The 18308-nt window shown below is 36.4% G+C and overlaps 1 protein-coding gene across 3 annotated transcripts in view; it reads left to right on the top strand.

Annotated features, from left to right (window-relative positions):
* The window catches only part of SMARCA1 (SWI/SNF related, matrix associated, actin dependent regulator of chromatin, subfamily a, member 1), a 73902-nt gene that overhangs the window by 22167 nt on the left and 33427 nt on the right, over positions 1–18308 (top strand). For 2 of the 3 annotated variants that reach the window (XM_011988853.1, XM_011988851.1), the window contains exons 10-17: positions 1553–1662; positions 3367–3593; positions 4570–4691; positions 8371–8406; positions 9348–9500; positions 11247–11379; positions 12342–12490; positions 14584–14703. In XM_011988853.1, coding sequence (XP_011844243.1) covers positions 1553–1662; positions 3367–3593; positions 4570–4691; positions 8371–8406; positions 9348–9500; positions 11247–11379; positions 12342–12490; positions 14584–14703 — 1050 coding nt within the window. The remainder of the gene's footprint in view (positions 1–1552; positions 1663–3366; positions 3594–4569; positions 4692–8370; positions 8407–9347; positions 9501–11246; positions 11380–12341; positions 12491–14583; positions 14704–18308) is intronic. The other variant, XM_011988852.1, reaches the window with a different exon arrangement.

The following is an 18308-nucleotide window of genomic DNA, read 5'->3' on the forward strand; positions in this document are numbered from 1 at the left end:
ATGAGGAAATAGGCTTGGAAAAATTAGAGTACTTTCCTAGGCTCACAACAGCTAGTCAGGACTGAGCTGATTTTAGAATTAGCTTGATCTGGGTTTGAATTCCACATCTACCACTTGCTAGCAAAGTTCCTTTGATGAACTTACTAAAATAGACTGATAACATTTCCTTGAGACCATCCTGGCCAACATGGTGAAACCACATCTCTACTAAAAGTACAGATTTTTGTAAGGATTAAATAATACATGTAAGGATTTATTGTAAGGAATTACAATAATTATTTTATTTATTTATTGTAAGGATTCAATTTATTTAATGTATTGTAAGGATTAAATAATACATGTAAAGTTCATAGTATAGTGTCTGGCACATTGTAGGTAGGTACTCTATAGATTGTAGCACTATTTTCTTGTGATAGAATCTGTCTTCCAGGTATATACTGATTATTTTTATCTTGTTTTCTCTATTCATCTATATTTTCCTTCACATTGAATATTTTCTCCTCATTTATATATTTAACTACAGTCATGCACTGGCATAACAACGTTATGGTCAACGATGGACCGCATAGATGATGGTGGTCCCATCAGATTATAATGGAGCATATATAGAGACCTGATATATGGCACTTGATACTGGCATTGCAGATCAAGTAGGGGAAATGATTGATAGTGAGTAATGGTGCTGGGAACTTGGTTTTCTATATGAAAAAACAAATAAATACATATGACATATAGGTTTGTGTAAGAACACTCTATGATCTTAGCACAATGATGAAATCACTTAACAACACATTTCTTAGAACATATCCACATCATTAAGTGTCACATGATGGTATTTGAAATGACCTGCATTTTTATTTCATTTTTGAAGACTCCCTGATCGATACTCTGACTTCAGATTTCCTCTCAGGTTTAAAAATCTTGTTGTGGGCTGGGCGCAGTGGCTCGCACCTGTAATCCCAGTACTTTGGGAGGCCAAGGCGGGTAGATCACAAGGTCAGGAGTTTGAGACCAGCCTGGCTAACATAGTGAAACCCTGTCTCTACTAAAGATACAAAAATGAGCCAGGCATGGTGGCGCATGCACGTAATTCCAGCTACTGAGGAGACTGAGGCAGGAGAATTGCTTGAACCCAGGAGGTGGAGGTTGCAATGAGCCGAGATTGTGCCGTTGCACTCCAGCCTGGGTGACAGGATGAGACTCTGTCTCCAAAAAAAAAAAAAAAAAAAAAAAAAAAAAAAATCTTATATTACTGCAACTTTTTTTTTTTTTAAAGGGTTCTTTAGTGCTTATTCAGCAACCAATAGTCTTGTCTTAATTTTTCATGTATTTTGTGCCATGAAGTCATGAATGCCTACTTTAGGTCCCCTATTCTGATTTTCTAATGGACTCTTGCTTGGTGGTTCTTTACCAAGAAAGTTGGCAACTGGTATTGGTAGTGTTTGTCAGACTTTGCAGTGGGAAGTAAATTTCACATTAATGTTGTTAATGAAATACATTATTAATCATATTAAATGTTTCATAAACTTTTATAAAAATGATCACCTTTTAGGTTTTAAAACCATTTTTGTTACGCCGTATAAAAACTGATGTAGAGAAGAGTCTGCCACCTAAAAAGGAAATAAAGATTTACTTGGGGCTGAGTAAGATGCAACGAGAATGGTGAGCTATTTCATTTCCATTAAAACTTACTTGTATGCAAGAATTTACTAAAAATTAGCTTTGTAGTTGTTCAGTTATGCCGTCAGTTCAAAAATTACATTTTATATTTAAATGGCAAGTTAAGTAGTTCAGATATTCTCAGAGAAAGTTTGTAAGTATTTTATTTAACCTTTTGAAAAGAGTATAGGTTTTGGAGTCTATAGATCTGTGTTTGAATTCCATGCATTACCACTTAATAGATAGTTATGTTGGGCAAGTTACATAGCCTAAATTTCCATTCTGTAAAATGAGGATAATAATACTTGTGAGGATGATGTTAGGATTAAAGGGGGGTAATGTCAGTGACATACTTGTTAGTTAAAAAGCATTCTTTTAAAGCATTCCTTGGCCAGGTGCAGTGGCTCACATCTGTAATCCCAGCACTTTGGGAGGCCAAGGCAGGAGGATCGTTTGAGCCTAGGAGTTCAAGACTAGACTGGGCAACAAAGTGAGACCCCATCTCTACAAAAAATAAAAAATAAAATTAGCTGAGCATTGTGGCACACACCTGTGTTTCCAGCTACATGAGAGGCTGAGGCAGGAGGATTACTGGAGCCCAGGAAGTCAAGGCTGCAGTGAGCCATGTTTGTGCCACTGCACTCCAGGGTAGGCGACAGAGTGAGACCCTGTCTCAAAAAAAAGCATTCTTGCTTTTTCCTTCAGTGAAAATGGTTATAACCATATTACTAGTGATGATGAAAATGTTGGTGATTGTGGATATTACAAAGATAGAATCTGGAATGGTTAGATAAATGCAATTAAAGCAGGAAATTGACAAGGGAAGTCACAAGGAATCATAAATGGGAAGTGTTAACATAATAGTGCTGCTAATAGCAAAATGTTATGTATATAAATACAGTTAGATCATGTATAAAATATATGATTTCTTTACTACACAAGCCAGTATAGGGTAGAGATTAAGAGTATATTCTTTGGACTCAGACATAAGATCACAGCTTGGTTTTGTCCCTTCTGTGACCCTGAGTAAGTTGTTTAACTTCTCTTAGCTGCCTTAATTTCCATCTGTAAAATGGGGATGATACTAGTAAATACTCAGAATTGTTATGAAGATTTAGTGGCATAATTCATATAAAGCCCTTGACATGGTACTTGGCACTTGCACTCAGCAAAAGTTGATAATTATTATAATTATATATTATCACTGATCAGGTTATCTATCTATCTATCTATCTATCTATCTATCTATCTATCTATCTATCTATCTACACACACACATAAGTCTCTGTTTGTAGGGGTGGAATTGTAGAAAAGAGAATGAAAAATGTTTATAGGATCAGAAAAAAATGACCTGTGAAGACAGGTATAAGAAATTGAAATTGTTTCTAGTTCAAACAAGTAAATGTTGGATGTCAAATTCAGGCACATGCTGTAGTTATTAATAATTAGCAGATAGAATTCTCTAAATAATTATCAACTGATGGCAATTTCTGGCCATGGATAAAGCAGGAGGAAACAGGTTTATAAGCAGCACATAAGTTCACATGTTCAAATATTCATTACTTTGTTGGTTTTGCCCATCAGATTTAATCTCAAATCAAATCTTGTTTATCTTTAAACAGGAATCTAATCTGATGGCCAAAGGAACATTTCTTTATGACATTAACTTTCTAGTAATTGATGAGTAATTATAGTTTAAATTTTTAGGTATACAAAAATCCTGATGAAAGATATTGATGTTTTAAACTCTTCTGGCAAGATGGACAAGATGCGACTCTTAAACATTCTGATGCAGCTTCGAAAGTGTTGTAATCATCCATATCTGTTTGATGGTGCTGAACCTGGTCCACCTTATACCACTGATGAGCATATTGTCAGCAACAGTGGTAAAATGGTAGTTCTGGATAAACTATTAGCCAAACTCAAAGAACAGGGTGAGTAATAAATTTTTAAATTAGCATGGAATAAATTTATATTAATGACTTGTATATAAATAAAATTTTTCCATATTCATTCACTCAGTTATTCAGCAGACATTGTTGAGTACTTACCATTTGCCAGGAATTGTCCTACGGGCTGGGTGTACAAAGATGAATAAGACAACAATCTTTGCCTTGGATAAGCTCACAGTGTAGTGAGGAGGAATAGTTGTAATTCACTGTGATAAGTGCTACGATATGTTGAGAAACTGGGAGTTGGGAAAGTCTTCACAGAGATAACCTTTGAGGAGAGCACTGGAGAATGTGTACGAGTGAACCATAGGGAAAAGGAGAGGAACGGTTTTCCAGGGCAATGAAACAGAGGTGTGAAACAAGGGAACAGAGAGAGCATATGGTACTTGGGGTAGAGTGGCAGTTGTTGAATCTGGAAAGATGGATGCAACCAAATTATGAAAGGTATTTTAAACCATGTGTTAAGGAGTTAGGACTTATTTTGAAGGCAGAGGGAACGTCAGAGAAGATTGGCTGTGAAGAGTGACAATCAGAGTATGTCGCTCTTACATATTAGGAAGAGAACCTTGAAAGCAGTATGGAGGTCTATTGAGAATGAGAGACTAGGAACAGGAGACTAGTTGGGAGGCTATTGCTGTAGTCCAGTGAGAGAGCCTGTGGACCCATCATTCATCCTTAAGAAAAAGTAAAGGCAGTCTTTTAAGTCATTGCAATATGCAATATGTGTGGAGGATTTTTGAAGACCTTAAAAAATGCCTAACTCAACAAATGCATAATTCTATATATAGCATCTCTTGCAGTTGTGTGCGTGTGTGTGTGCACGTGTGTGTATGTGTGTGTGTGTGTTTAGTGGAGTGTTCATGTGCTCTACATTTATGTTGCATATGTTTATTTCGTAGCTTTTAAGTTAGTTTTACACAAGTTGTACAACTCACTTTTTCTTGGCAAAATGTTTTAGGTTCAAGGGTTCTCATTTTCAGCCAGATGACTCGCTTGCTGGATATTTTGGAGGATTATTGCATGTGGCGTGGTTATGAGTATTGTCGACTGGATGGACAAACCCCGCATGAAGAAAGAGAGGTGAGGAGAGAAAATAAAATAAGACTTCAGAAATCAGAGTTCAATTAAGCAATGTGTATCAACATTAGGTAGTTTTGAACTTTTGCCTTTTCTTTAGGTGGGTGCATTGAATTTCTCATTACCATCTTTCTCTCTTCAGTCTTCAATGTGGCTTCCATTCCACTGACTCTTTACAAATCATCTTTTTCAAGGTCTTCAAAGACATCATCACTTATCTAAAGGGCACTACACCATCCCATCCTCATCTTCTCTAACCATGCCTATCTCTGACCTTTTAAATTACTAACTGTTTCTCACCTTACTCTCTGACCTCCAATTTTATGTTATTTTCTTTTCCTGATTTGCCAGCTATAGCAGACCTTTGCCATTTGTGGAGTTTAATAGTTGAGATTTTGCCAGTTTATAAGCAACCCTAAAGACTCATGAAGCATAGTAATTCGTAAAGGGAATGATTTTGGTTCTTATGGAGCTCTTGTAAAAACTAAATGTGACAACATAGGTATAGGTATTTATCATGAATTTAGACCTGGGGACACTAAAAGATTGGCGTGCAGGAATGAGTCACTTAGTGATTAAGCTTATCTAGTATGCAGTATTTTTCTCAAACATGGAAATTCTTGCAGGTCTTTAGATTATTCCTCACAAATGTCATGGGTCTAATGCGTTTAATACCCTTTAAAGCACTTGTTCTTGGAAGGCTTTGCTAATTTATCTTCTGTTTTCTGTGATCCTTCAGAGCTCTGTCTTTGGCTTCTGTTTTAAGTCCATACAGTAAGTCCTCACTTAATGTCGTTGCAAAAAAAAATTAGCCAAACGTGGTGGCACGCCCCTGTAATCCCAGCTACTCAGGAGGCTGAGGCAGGAGAATCACTTGAACCCCAGGAGGCGGAGGTTGCAGTGAGCCATATCATGCCATTGCACCACTCCAGCCTGGGCGAAATAATGAGACTCTGTCTGAAAAAAAAAAAAAAAAATAGGTTCTTAGAAACTGCGACGTCAAGCAAAACAATGTATGATGAAATCAATTCTATCTTAGGCTAATTGATACGAACAAGATTTAAGTTCTGGCCAGGTGTGTTGACTCATGCCTGTGATACCAACGTTTGGGATTGGGAGGCTGAGGCAGGAGGATTGCTTGAGCCCAGTAAAGACTAGCCTGAGCAACATAGCGAGACCCGGTCTCTACAAAAATAAAATAAAATGAAATTTAAAAAAGCATCAGCCAGGCATGGTGGCATGCACCTGTAGTCCCTGCTACTCGGGAGGCCACGGCAGGAGAATGGCTTGAGCCCAGGAGTTTGAGGCCACAGTGAGATGTGATTGTGCCACTGCACTTCAAACTGTGTGACAGGACAAGACCCCAATTCCTATGGCATATTTCTGGTCACAAAGACATCATCAAACTTCTAAATAAAGACCAAAACACTTACAATATTAAACAGGGAAATAAATGTGAGCCATACATACATTTAAGAAAGATGAATAAAAACAAGATAATTATTTACCTGCTTATTCCAGTTCAGGATTACAGTGGTTGGAGCTTCTTCTGGCAGCTCAGGACCCCAGGGAGGAACTAGCCCTGGACAGAATGCCATTCCATCACAGGGCATGCTCACACACACACCACTCACACTGGGACCGTGTAGACATGCCAATTTGCTTTTTGTGCACAGCTTTGGGCTGTGGGAGTGCACAGAGAAAACTCATACAGACATGGGGAGCACATGCAAAACCCATATGGACAGTGGCCCTGGCCAGGAATTGATTGTTTTTTTTTTTTTTGTCATCAGTTTTATAATGAAACGATGTTACTCGAGGACCTGCTGTACTCATGCTTTGGGTAAAGATCATAATTTTATGGTATAGTGGAAAATGCACTGAACTTGGTTTCAGAAGACCTGAATTTTAGCACCAACTTCACCACTTCGCAGTGTGTGCAAGCCATTTAATTCTCTGAGCCTCAGTACATTTAATTCTATTATAAGGATAATAACACCTAGGCTTCTTTCTCTGACGATGTTGTTGTGAGGATAAGTGGATATAATAGGTATGAGCACAGTTTTAAATGACATATTGCAGTACGTACTGCATGTCATGAAATTGCACACAGGGCTTTCTCCCTTACACCTTTAGGGCCCCATCTCAGGCTACAAGGACTCTCTCTTAGCCAGCATCCCTCTCCTTCCGTAGTTGCAATGGGCACTCCGTTCCTTGTGTGCCTCCTTATTGAATCTGGTTCTAGCATACCGTAGTGTTCACAGCAAGCACACAGACCCTTTTCATATTAAAGGTTTTACTGCTACCTCTATGGGGAAACAGTTGCAATAGCATTTATACATTTGAGGACATTTCAAGGCTTACACTATTCCCTGTCTTATAGTTTTTTCACTCTCTCTGAGATGGCAACTTGAAGCGTTACTGAGCTTTTGCTGACTTATTGCTGAGGATTGGTTTCCCCAAATCCATACTAAATATAGGCCCTATGGTACCATTCAGGATGATCCTTGTTCCTAGGACAAAGAGAATATCATGGCAGAGCAGTACGTGCTTTCTGACCTCAAATAGCCAATTTGCATTTCTGACTGAGCTCTCTACTGTTTACCTATTTATGTCCAAATTGTTCTGGTTTTTTAAAATTCCAAACAATGTTATCCCCTCAGAGACTCTGAATTTCATGTATTGACTTTAAATATAGCAAAGTCAGAGCTGTTCCTTTTTTCTTGGAAATGCCCTGCTTTCCCATTATGTTGTCCACACCATCATTTCATCTATTTTCCCAATAAGAAGAAGACCACGTTTGATTCCTTACTTTGATTGTGTGCCAGCTGTGAATAAGTAATTCTTTCTCAACAGCTCTCAGATTTTCCCTTTCTCCATTACTGCAGCTAAATTCAGCTAACAAAGCCAGTGGTCATCGTCTGACTCAGTTCCTGTAACCTCTGCTTAATTGGCCTCCTCACTTTTGTAGGGAAAGGAACTAACATTTGTCAAGCAACTACTATAAGCTAGGCAACTTAAAGTTCCAATTGAATTCTCCCAGCAGCCCGGTAAAGTATTGGTATAATTTTCTCCATTTGAAACTGTGTCTCAGAGAGATTAAATACTTGCCCAGAATCACAGATGTAATCAGTGGTGAAGTTGTGATTCATGCCCAAGTTTTTGCTATTTCCTCTACACCAAGGTGCCTCTCACTACACCACGCTGCTTTCTATACTGCCCCCTTTACCTGCTCTGCTGACTGTGATGGTGGGAGTCACCTTCTCTGCCTAAAACTTTGACCATGCCATCTATTTATTTTAAAAAGATTGCCCATACTTTGTGATTGTGCAAGTAATATATGACTGCTGAAGGAAGTTTTGAAATTAAATACAAGTATTTCTGGCCAATCTTTTTAGGTATATGTAATATGTATAAGTAATTGGTATATACTTCATATACTATATGTAAAGTACAGTATCCTGATACTTTTTTCTCAATATTATATTGTACTTTTTAATGTCCATAAAAAATAATTGTAAAAGTAATTTTAGGGTAATATTTCACCCTATGGATGTACTGTAAATAATTCATCCCCCTATTGATCATTTAGATTGTTTCAAAATTTTCACTATTATAAATAATGCTATAGTGAAAGTCCTTATACATAAATCTTTGTGCACATCTCTGATTATTTCCTTAGGATAAATTCCTAGAAGTGGAATTTCTGGGTCAAAGGGTATGAACATTTTTAAGGCTCTTGATGCATATTGCCAAATTGCTTTCCACAAAGGTTGTACCAATTTATACTCCCAGCAGCAATGTATGAGAGTGCCCGTCTCACCGCCCCCTCGTCAACATTGAGTATTATCATTTTTTTAATCTTCAAAAATGTTATTATGTTGTTTTAGTTTGCATTTATTTGATTACTAGTGAGAATGAACATTATTGTTGTGTTTTCTAACCATTTGTATTTGTTCTGTGAATTGTCTGTTCTTTTTTTCTGCTCATTTTTCTACTGGACTGTTTTTCTAATTAATTTGTATGAGATCTTTATATAATAAGAATATTCATATTAATTTTAAGATTCTTTACTAAATACCCCTGGATTGTCGTCCTGATTTTCTTCATTACTTACCTGCTTGTTCCTTGTTACCATACTGATAGAAATCTTCTTACTTTCCCCTTTATCCATTGCCCTCATTCCCATTTGTAAACCATTTTCTCTGTTGGTTGATCTTCTAAACTAATCATTCATAAGCTAATGGAAATGAAGTTGAGTTTTCTGATACTTCATTCCCCAGATATATTTCAGCTCTCAATTAAAATGTTTTCATTATTATTGTTTTTAAATAATGTAAATGAATTATTACTTGCTTAGTTAAATTTGTCTATGTAATTGTTCTGAATTTGTCTCTATTGATGTAAGCTTTTAAAGATTAGGAACTTCATTTATATAATATACTTTCTACAGAAATTCACACAGTACAGTATAAGTATAGACGCTTAAATTTTTTGAAGATGGAAGAATATTATAAAGTATATTTATAAGGAATATTATAAAGTGTGTGAAGATTTTCCATATGTATTTTAAATGATTTTATTTGTTTCTTAAGGACCCTGATAGTCTAATTTTATTTTTCTCTTTTTCTTCTATCCCTCTATCAATTAAAAATAAAGGAAGCAATAGAGGCTTTTAATGCGCCTAATAGTAGCAAATTCATCTTTATGCTAAGTACCAGGGCTGGAGGTCTCGGAATTAACCTGGCAAGTGCTGATGTGGTTATACTATATGATTCAGACTGGAACCCACAGGTTGATCTACAAGCTATGGTTAGTAATCTTTAATGGTGTCAGAAATTTATCATAGCTCTGAATACTATTGCTATTTATACACATAAAGGTCATTTATGATAAAAAGGTAACAATTTTTGAGAGATTTTGTAGAAGTTACAGTCGATTATCCTGGAAAACACAGTTGCTATGCTAATTGCAAAGACAAAAGAAATGAAAGAAAACAACAAACACACCCCAGATCCAACTATAGCATTTTTGTGTTGATTTTGGTTTTTATCATGAAATAGAAATATCAGTTTTTTCCCATTCCTACAGATTGAAGAGGGCACATACATTTGTTTTAATGAAAAGGATTAAAAAACAATCTCTTGTTATTATTCTGCTTAACAACTAAATATGTTAAAATCCTTAGTAGTGAAATTAGGAGAGGTAGGATTTTAACTTTCATAAAAAAAATTTTGGGAGAGAAGGCAAAAAGGCAAGAAAGGAATATATTCCAGAAAAACACTTGCTACTTAATAATGATACCATGCAAAAGCTATTCTACACTTAAAATTTTTTTTAGGGAGCAATTTCTCTGACCTTTCATCATGACACTACAGGTAACCCCTTTGATATTTTGGTGTCATTTATTGAACTAGAGCTACAGCTTCTCTCAATTTGACTCACATTTTCATATAAAGAAATATAATTTAGAAGTAAAAAGATACAAAATAACTTCTTAGGATTTTGAATATATAGCTATGGGATAATTGTCTTTTTGGGGGCAATGAAAAGTCATATGCCAGTGAGGTATAACTTAGAAGACTTTCCTTTTATAATAGAGAATTGAAAGGGATTGACCACTGGGACATTCCAAAATCAATATGCTTTGGCGTAATTATTACATTACAATGGTATTGAACTACCTGTTTGATATGACTAACTAGGAGTAAGCCCCAGTAAGTTACAGTGTTACTGAACTGGAAAATTTAATAGTGATAGCACTTCATTTCTGTAGAAGTCTTAGTGTACGTCCAATCTTTCAGGATTTGTTGGTTCAGGTTTAATGTGAATATGTGTAGGGTATTGCATTCTGTTTTAAAAATGTGCTGTGTTGAAACTTTGTTACTAGGCTCTAGTGTTTTTATATGTAGTACAAGGCCTGTTTTGAACTTAAATTTTTTTTTCTCTACTACCCTCCTCCCTTTACCTATTTGCTCTAGTAGCTTCTGTGTTTTAAAAATACTCTCCCTAGATGGTTTTATACCACTAGAAGTTTGCCACTTGTCACCTGTACCAACTATAAACCATAGAACCAATTCTAGACTACTGAATAGTAAGGATATTAATATCCCATTAATTTTTATAGCTCTACTGCATATCCCTCAGTAAGCAGAAAGAAGTGCCTGATGATGAGATAAAGCAGACTTTTGCCACCATAGCAACCCTTACTAACTACTTAATAAAATTCCTTACTAGTTTGGAAGATGTTTATATTTAGTGGCTTAAAGTTACTTAGTAACTCAATCCAGAAACTTTTGGCTCCCTCTTTTACTCATCTTACAGGTGCTTTGCCCTTTGTCCTGGAAGTTTCCCATTAATGGTACAATATAATATTTGCAGAGTTCTTTGTTCCCAGTGGTCTTTAGATATTCTCAATATTCATCATGCTCTTTTCCAAAGTGTCAGATCAGGAGATAAAGAACTAATTTTATTTTTAGAATTTTACAGCATATGATGGCTATACTCTAAATTTTATCCAGAATATCCAATATCTTATATTAGGACTCTTTCTACTAGGATCGAGCACATCGTATTGGTCAGAAGAAGCCAGTACGTGTATTCCGTCTCATCACTGACAACACTGTTGAAGAGAGGATTGTAGAGAGAGCTGAGATAAAGCTGAGACTTGATTCAATTGTTATACAACAAGGTATTTATACATGGAAACTTAATTAGGTGTTTTTTGTAAAACACATGTAGTTTTCTTCAAAGGAGATTACTTTTAATAAAAGATCAAAATTTGAAAACTTAGAGGAAAAATTGAAACATCACTGTGTATCCCATGAGTCTGTACAATTGTTATGTATCACCTAAAAATAAAAGGAAAAAATTTAAAAATACTAATTGAGGCCGGGTAAGGTGGGTCATGCCTGTAATTCCAGCACTTTGGGAGGCCGAGGCTGGCAGATCACCTGAGATCAGGAGTTTGAGACCAGCCTGGCCAACATGGTGAAACCCTGTCTCTACTAAAAATACAAAAAATTAGCCAGGTGTGGTGGCATGCGCCAGTAGTCCCAGCTACTCAGGAGACTGAGGCAGGAGAATTGCTTGAACCTGGGAGGTGGAGGTTGCAGTGAGCTGAGATCGCGCCACTGCACTCCACCTTGGGCGACAGAGCAAGACTCTATCTCAAAACAAACAAACAAACAAAAAATGCTAATTGAAATCTTCTGAATTGAAATCCTAGCATTTAATATATGGAGTAGTTGAACATTACTAGCTTATTCTTGAATGTCAGTAGCATGCTTTTTGAAGTACCTGAGATTATTTAGCAGATAAAATGGCTACTTTTAATTTTTTGAAAACACATTAGAGGGTACCTTTTCATATAGAGAAGTTTGATCTGAAAACAAAGTTTGAACATGAAAAAAAGTTTCTGTCCTTCTGGGTTTTAACTGAGTTTTACAGAAGGGAATCCATATAGAAATAGAAAGTATGTTAGAAGAAAAACTTGTAGGGTTGTTCATTAAGTAAATAACCTTAATGCTCACTAATTTTTTGTTCTTTTAAAACTTTATGGATGGCTAAATGTGGTAATGTCTGATTAGAATGATTATGCCTTCTTTGGAATATAATTGATTGAATATGTACAATTTCAATTTTTATCATTAGGAAGACTCATTGACCAACAGTCTAACAAGCTGGCGAAAGAGGAAATGTTACAAATGATACGGCATGGAGCCACCCATGTTTTTGCTTCTAAAGAGAGTGAGTTGACAGATGAAGACATTACAACAATTCTGGAAAGAGGGGAAAAGAAGGTTAGTTAAAATAGCATTTTATTTTCATGCTGGATTGTTTTAATATCAGCATACTTCAGCATGCTTATATTTTCATTGTACATGTTTGTCTACATTATCTACATGTTTCAGGTAACTCATATTGTCTCCAACAACTTGTAGATCTGTTTCCAGGGGTAGATTAAGGCTTAAAAACTTTTTTTTTGGTGAGAAAGACTAAGAAGCAGGGTTTAAAATTGAGTGACCTTATATCTAATGCTTTATTGAAAATACTATACCTAAAAGCCAAGTAAATTTTGTGTTTAATCACATGTATAAGGAATACATTTTTTAAAATTAGAGACAGGGTTTTGCTCTGTCACCCAGGCTGGAGTGCAGTAGTGCAATCATAACTCACTGTAGCCTCTACCTCCTGGGCTCACGTGATCCTCCCACCTCAGCCTCCAGAGTAGCTGGGACCACAGGCATGTACCAACATGCACATCCTGTTAATTTTCTTTTTTAGAGACAGAGTCTTGCTTTGTTGCCCAGGCTGATCTTGAACCTCTGGCCCCAAGTGAGCCTCGCATCTCTGCCTCCCAAAGCACTGAGATTATAGGCATGAGCCATCATGCCTGACCAGGACTATATTTTTATTTTATATATATATATTTTCCTGTGGACTAGAAATCATCTACTGATACATTGGTTAATTGAAAATCTTTTATAAAACATTTCATGAAATACTAAGTCACTATTTGTTAAAGCACAATAAGTTGTTTCAGAATATTGTAATTTTGTGTTTAATTCACCTTCCCCTCTCCACACATTATGAATAATTTTAAACATAATTAGACAGAGAAGTATAATGAGCCCCGAAGTACTTATCACCTGTTTCTAACAACCATCAACCAGTCCCGTTCTGCTTATATGCCCCATTATCTTTTCCCCTCCTTGGATTATTTTGAAGCAAATCTCAGACATACTTCAGCTGTAAATAGTTCACTGTGTATTTCTAAAATAGAAGGACTCTTTAAAGATAGTCATTATAACATTGTCTCACCTGAAAAACCCCAATACTTCTTTTTTTTTTGTTTGTTTGAGACAGCGTCTCACTCTGTCGCCCAGGCTGGAGTGCAGTGGCCGGATCTCGGCTCACTGCAAGCTCCGCCTCCCAGGTTTATGCCATCCTCCTGCCTCAGCCTCCCGAGTAGCTGGGACTACAGGCGCCCACCACCTCACCCGGCTATTTTTTTTGTATTTTTTAGTAGAGACGGGGTTTCACCATGTCAGCCAGGATGGTCTCGATCTCCTGACCCCGTGATTCGCTCGTCTCAGCCTCCCAAAGTGCTGGGATTACAGTCTTGAGCCACCGCACCCGGCCAACCCCAATAATTCTTTAATAACACCAAATATCCAGTTAGTATTCAAATTTACAATTGTTTCATAAATATTTATACTTAAAAAGTTTTCTTTTTGTTTTTAAATCAGAATGCAAATCAGAATACAAATTGCCATTGGTTGAGATTTCATCCCTATCTTTTAAAATCTATAGGCCCCTTCTCCTGCCATATATTGTATTCCTTGTAATTTATTTGGTGAAAAGACTAGGTTGTTTGCCTTTTGACTTAATCACACTGTGGATTTTGCTGATTTCATCTCCATGGTGTATTTTACTATGTTTGTTACATATTTTGTAAACTGGTTGAATTTGCTTTTCAGAAGAATTTTGTAGTTCAGGTAATAACCTGCATTTTGAATAATCTTGTGTTAATATGTTTCATATTGGTATGCAAAATGTGTTATTTTAGTCCATCTTTGTCTTTCGCTTAGCTTTAGCTATTTGTCCCATTTAAATTATGCAAGAGCGATTATGATGTGGCTACAACTTCACTGATAAAAGATTTTAAAGAAAGCCTAAGTGAGAGTACTTAGGAAGCACCATTTAAATATTTGAAATACTTGGGCAAGTAAAATTTACACTTCAAGTTTGATGTTAGCATTGCATTCATACCTTGTAAATTAGCAGACTGGATATTTCATGTCAAAACCTGACTATTAAAAAGGTAGAGATTCCACAGACTTTTACAAGTAATTCAGTGATTATTTTCTCATTTCAATGTATTCATCTTTAGACTGCAGAGATGAATGAGCGCCTGCAAAAAATGGGAGAGTCTTCTCTAAGAAATTTTAGAATGGACATCGAACAAAGTTTATACAAGTTTGAAGGAGAAGATTATAGAGAAAAACAGAAGGTAACTTTTTACTCTCAACCATTAGAACCTCAAATGAGCATTTCTCCCCATAACAATTACAAAATAACACTGGCATTTACCTATTATAAATACCCTGCTCTAGAGTGAAATTTGATATAGGTCTAGAGATCTCATGCAAGGTTTATCTTTCATATATTTTACTGGTTTATCGTCATCATCATCATCATCATCATCATCATCATTTTTGCTGTTGCTGCTGCTGCTGCTACAACTACTACTGCTAGTACTACTTTTGTTATTGAGAAGCAGAGTAGGATTGAGGTTGAATTCCTGAATTCTGGAGCTGAAATCTCAACTTTTGTCACTAATTAAGTGACTGTGGGTATTCTCAGTTTTCTCACTTATCAAATGGAGGTTATAATAGTTACATCATAGAGGGATTCTGATGATGAAATGAGTTAATACTCATAAAGTTATTAGAATAGTGCCTGGCACTTAATGTTAACTATATGAATAATAATATTAGTAACATTTAGTTACTTAAATGCAGAAGGACTTTGTTACATGTGGTCTGTTGAAGAAACGGGGGTTTTATCTATCTTGTTTTTTAAACTGCAATTAAGGCTGGATTTTTAAAACTTTTTAAATTACTTTAGACTTACAGAATAGTTGTAAAAATAGTACAGAGCTAACCTATATCCTTCACTCAGCTTCCCCTAATATTAACAGTTTACATGTTAGTATAATGATCACAACCGGGAAATTAACACCAGTTTTTCTCCTAATGTCCTTTCCTGTGCCAGGAAAAGGATATTGGTTAATTATCTAATTAACTGGTGTTAGATTCCAGGGGATCTAATCTAGTATCCCACATTGCATTTCTTTAAAAATAGACTTTATTATTTTTTCCTTTTATTTTTAGTTGACACATGTTAATTGTACATATTTATGGGATGCAGAGTGATATTTTGTTACATATATACAATGTGTAATGATCAAATCAGGGTAATTGGTATATCTACTGTCTTAGCACATTTCTGTTGCTGTAAAAGGATACCTGAGGCTCATGGTTCTACAGGCTGTAAGAGAAGCATGGCATCAGCATCGGCTTCTGGTGAGGGGCTCAGCCTGCTTTCGCTTATGGAAGAAGGCAAAGGAGAGCCGGCGTATGTAAAGACCACATGGTCGAGACAGAGAGAGAGACAGTGCCAGAGAGAAGAGGGAAATGCTAGGCTCTTTGTCAGGAGCTAATAGAGTGAGAGAACTCACTCATTACCTCGAGGACTACACCAAGCCCTTCATGAGAGATCTGCCCCCATGACCCAAACACTTCCTATTGGGCCCCACCTCCAACACTGGGGATCAAATTTCCATGTGAGATTTAGGGGACAAACATATCCAAACTATAGCATTCTGCCCCTGTCCTCCCAAATCTCATGTCCTTCCCACATTGCAAATTATAATCATTCCATCCCAATGGTCCTCAAAAGTCCTAGCTTGTTCCAGCATCAGCTAAAAAGTCCAAAGTCTCATCTCAGTCCCAACACAAGTTTCTTACAGCTGTGAGCCTGTAAAACGAAAAGCAAGATACTTATTTCTAAGATACAATGGTTATATAGGCATTGGGTAAACATTTCCATTCTGAAAGAGAGAACCAAGCCCCATGCAAGTCCAAAACCCAGCAGGGTAGACATTAAATCTGAAAGCTCCAAAATGATCTCCCTTGACTCTGTGTCCCACATCCTGGGCACACTAGTGTGAGAGATGGGGTCCTGAGCACTTGGGCAGCCCTGCCTCCAGGGCTTTGCTGGGTACAGCCCATGTGGCTGCTCTCATGAATTGGAGTATGGTGCCTGCAGCTTTTCCAGATAGGAGTTGCTTGATGCTGGTGGCTCTATAATTCTAGGGTCCCTGTAACACCCCCAATTCCACTAGGCAGTGCCCTTGTTGGGGACTTTCCGTAGGAGTTCCAACCTCACATTTCCACTCAGCATTGCCTTAGTAGAGTCGCTCCACAGGGCAGCCAGCGCCCCTGTAACAGGCTTCTGCCTGGAAATCCAGGCTTTCTAATACATCCTCTGCCATTTTTTCCTCTGTAATTGATAAATACCTTGTGGGGAGATCTTTCTCAAACTCTTACTCACTGATTTTAGCATGTATTGGTGGAGCTTGCCTGCAGTAGTTATTGTGGTGTTTCCCTAATGGTAATTTTGTTTTTTCTTCATTTCACCTATATGTATTTATTAATTGATATTTTTCTGTGTGGAAGATCTACCCCTTCTCCCCAATTTATTTGTCTCTTCAGTTATTTATTTGTATCAGTATGGACTCATGGATGTTTTGAGTTACAATCCAGTTCTATCTTTACATATTTTGTTGCTCAAATTGCTCCATAAAGCTGTTATATTTTTGAACTGATGGAAATGAATTTTCTTAAAATAAAAAAGCTCATTCTTAGGTACTTATTTTACTGAAAATGAGAAGAGCCATTTTGGTTTTGCATTTTAGCTAGTATGCTGATAATGCTTTGTTTCTGTTACTGCTTCTGATAGCTTTTAGTTTCTTGACTTGTATTTGTCAGATTGTCCTATCTCTAATCTTCACTTAGACTGCTTATATTTTATCCTGCTGAGATGGAGGTGATGGCCTATCTGCACAGGGTGGAAATTGCCTTTCTAATATGCTTTTGAGATCTCATTATGTGATATAAATTTTATTAATTTTACAATTATTCCTACAGACTTATGGGTACTATGAGTGTTTTATAAAGTGGAAAAATTTTAAACAATGAAGTCTAAATACCAGTGGAGCTTCTTATCCGCATTTTTAGAGAAAAGTTAGTAAATTTCTTGTCTATCTCTAACTGGTTTCCGTGTGCTTCTAATTTTAGCAAAGTAATGATGCATAGATAAAGAGAATTTTAATAACTATGATGACTTGTATTTTTATAATTAAATGTCTGACAGTAACAGTGATGTCCAGAATCACATTTTTTCTGAATATTCTAAGCTGAGATTATATGTTATTTCTGCCTCTGTATTTTCTAGATAGGTTCTTAAAATAGGTTTAAATTATCTTTTGAGGAGAAGTGAAAACTTGAAAGAATATCATTTATAAATCATGGAAATTATACATTGAGGTAGATTTTCATATATGGTATGTTGAATCAGTTGCATTACTTTTACAACCATACCTGGTAAGTTAAGTCATGATGGCTGTGATCCTGAATAAATTAACCCAGATAAGTTAGCATTAATGTACTCTTATGTGAAATAAACTAACTCAGTATGATTTATTCTTTTTTTGAAAGTTGAGGAATTGGCCTTTAATGTTTGTTTCAAATTTGAATGCCTAGACCATCAAACAAGTATAGGTTAAATAGCTAAATACATCACTTGTAGAATGTAAGTTTAAACTATTATTAATTTAGTTTTACTCCAATTGAGAAAGATAAGATATTGGTTATTTATGGCCGGGTGCGGGGGCTCACGCCTATAATCTCAGTACTTTGGGAGGCTGAGGAGGGTGGATCACGAGGTCAGGAGATCGAGACCATGGTGAAACCCCGTCTCTACTAAAAATACAAAAAATTAGCAGGGCATAGTGGCGGGCGCCTGTAGTCCCTGCTACTCGGGAGGCTGAGG

This window comes from Mandrillus leucophaeus, unplaced genomic scaffold, assembly GCF_000951045.1.
Source record: "Mandrillus leucophaeus isolate KB7577 unplaced genomic scaffold, Mleu.le_1.0 Scaffold339, whole genome shotgun sequence".
NCBI lineage: Eukaryota > Metazoa > Chordata > Mammalia > Primates > Cercopithecidae > Mandrillus > Mandrillus leucophaeus.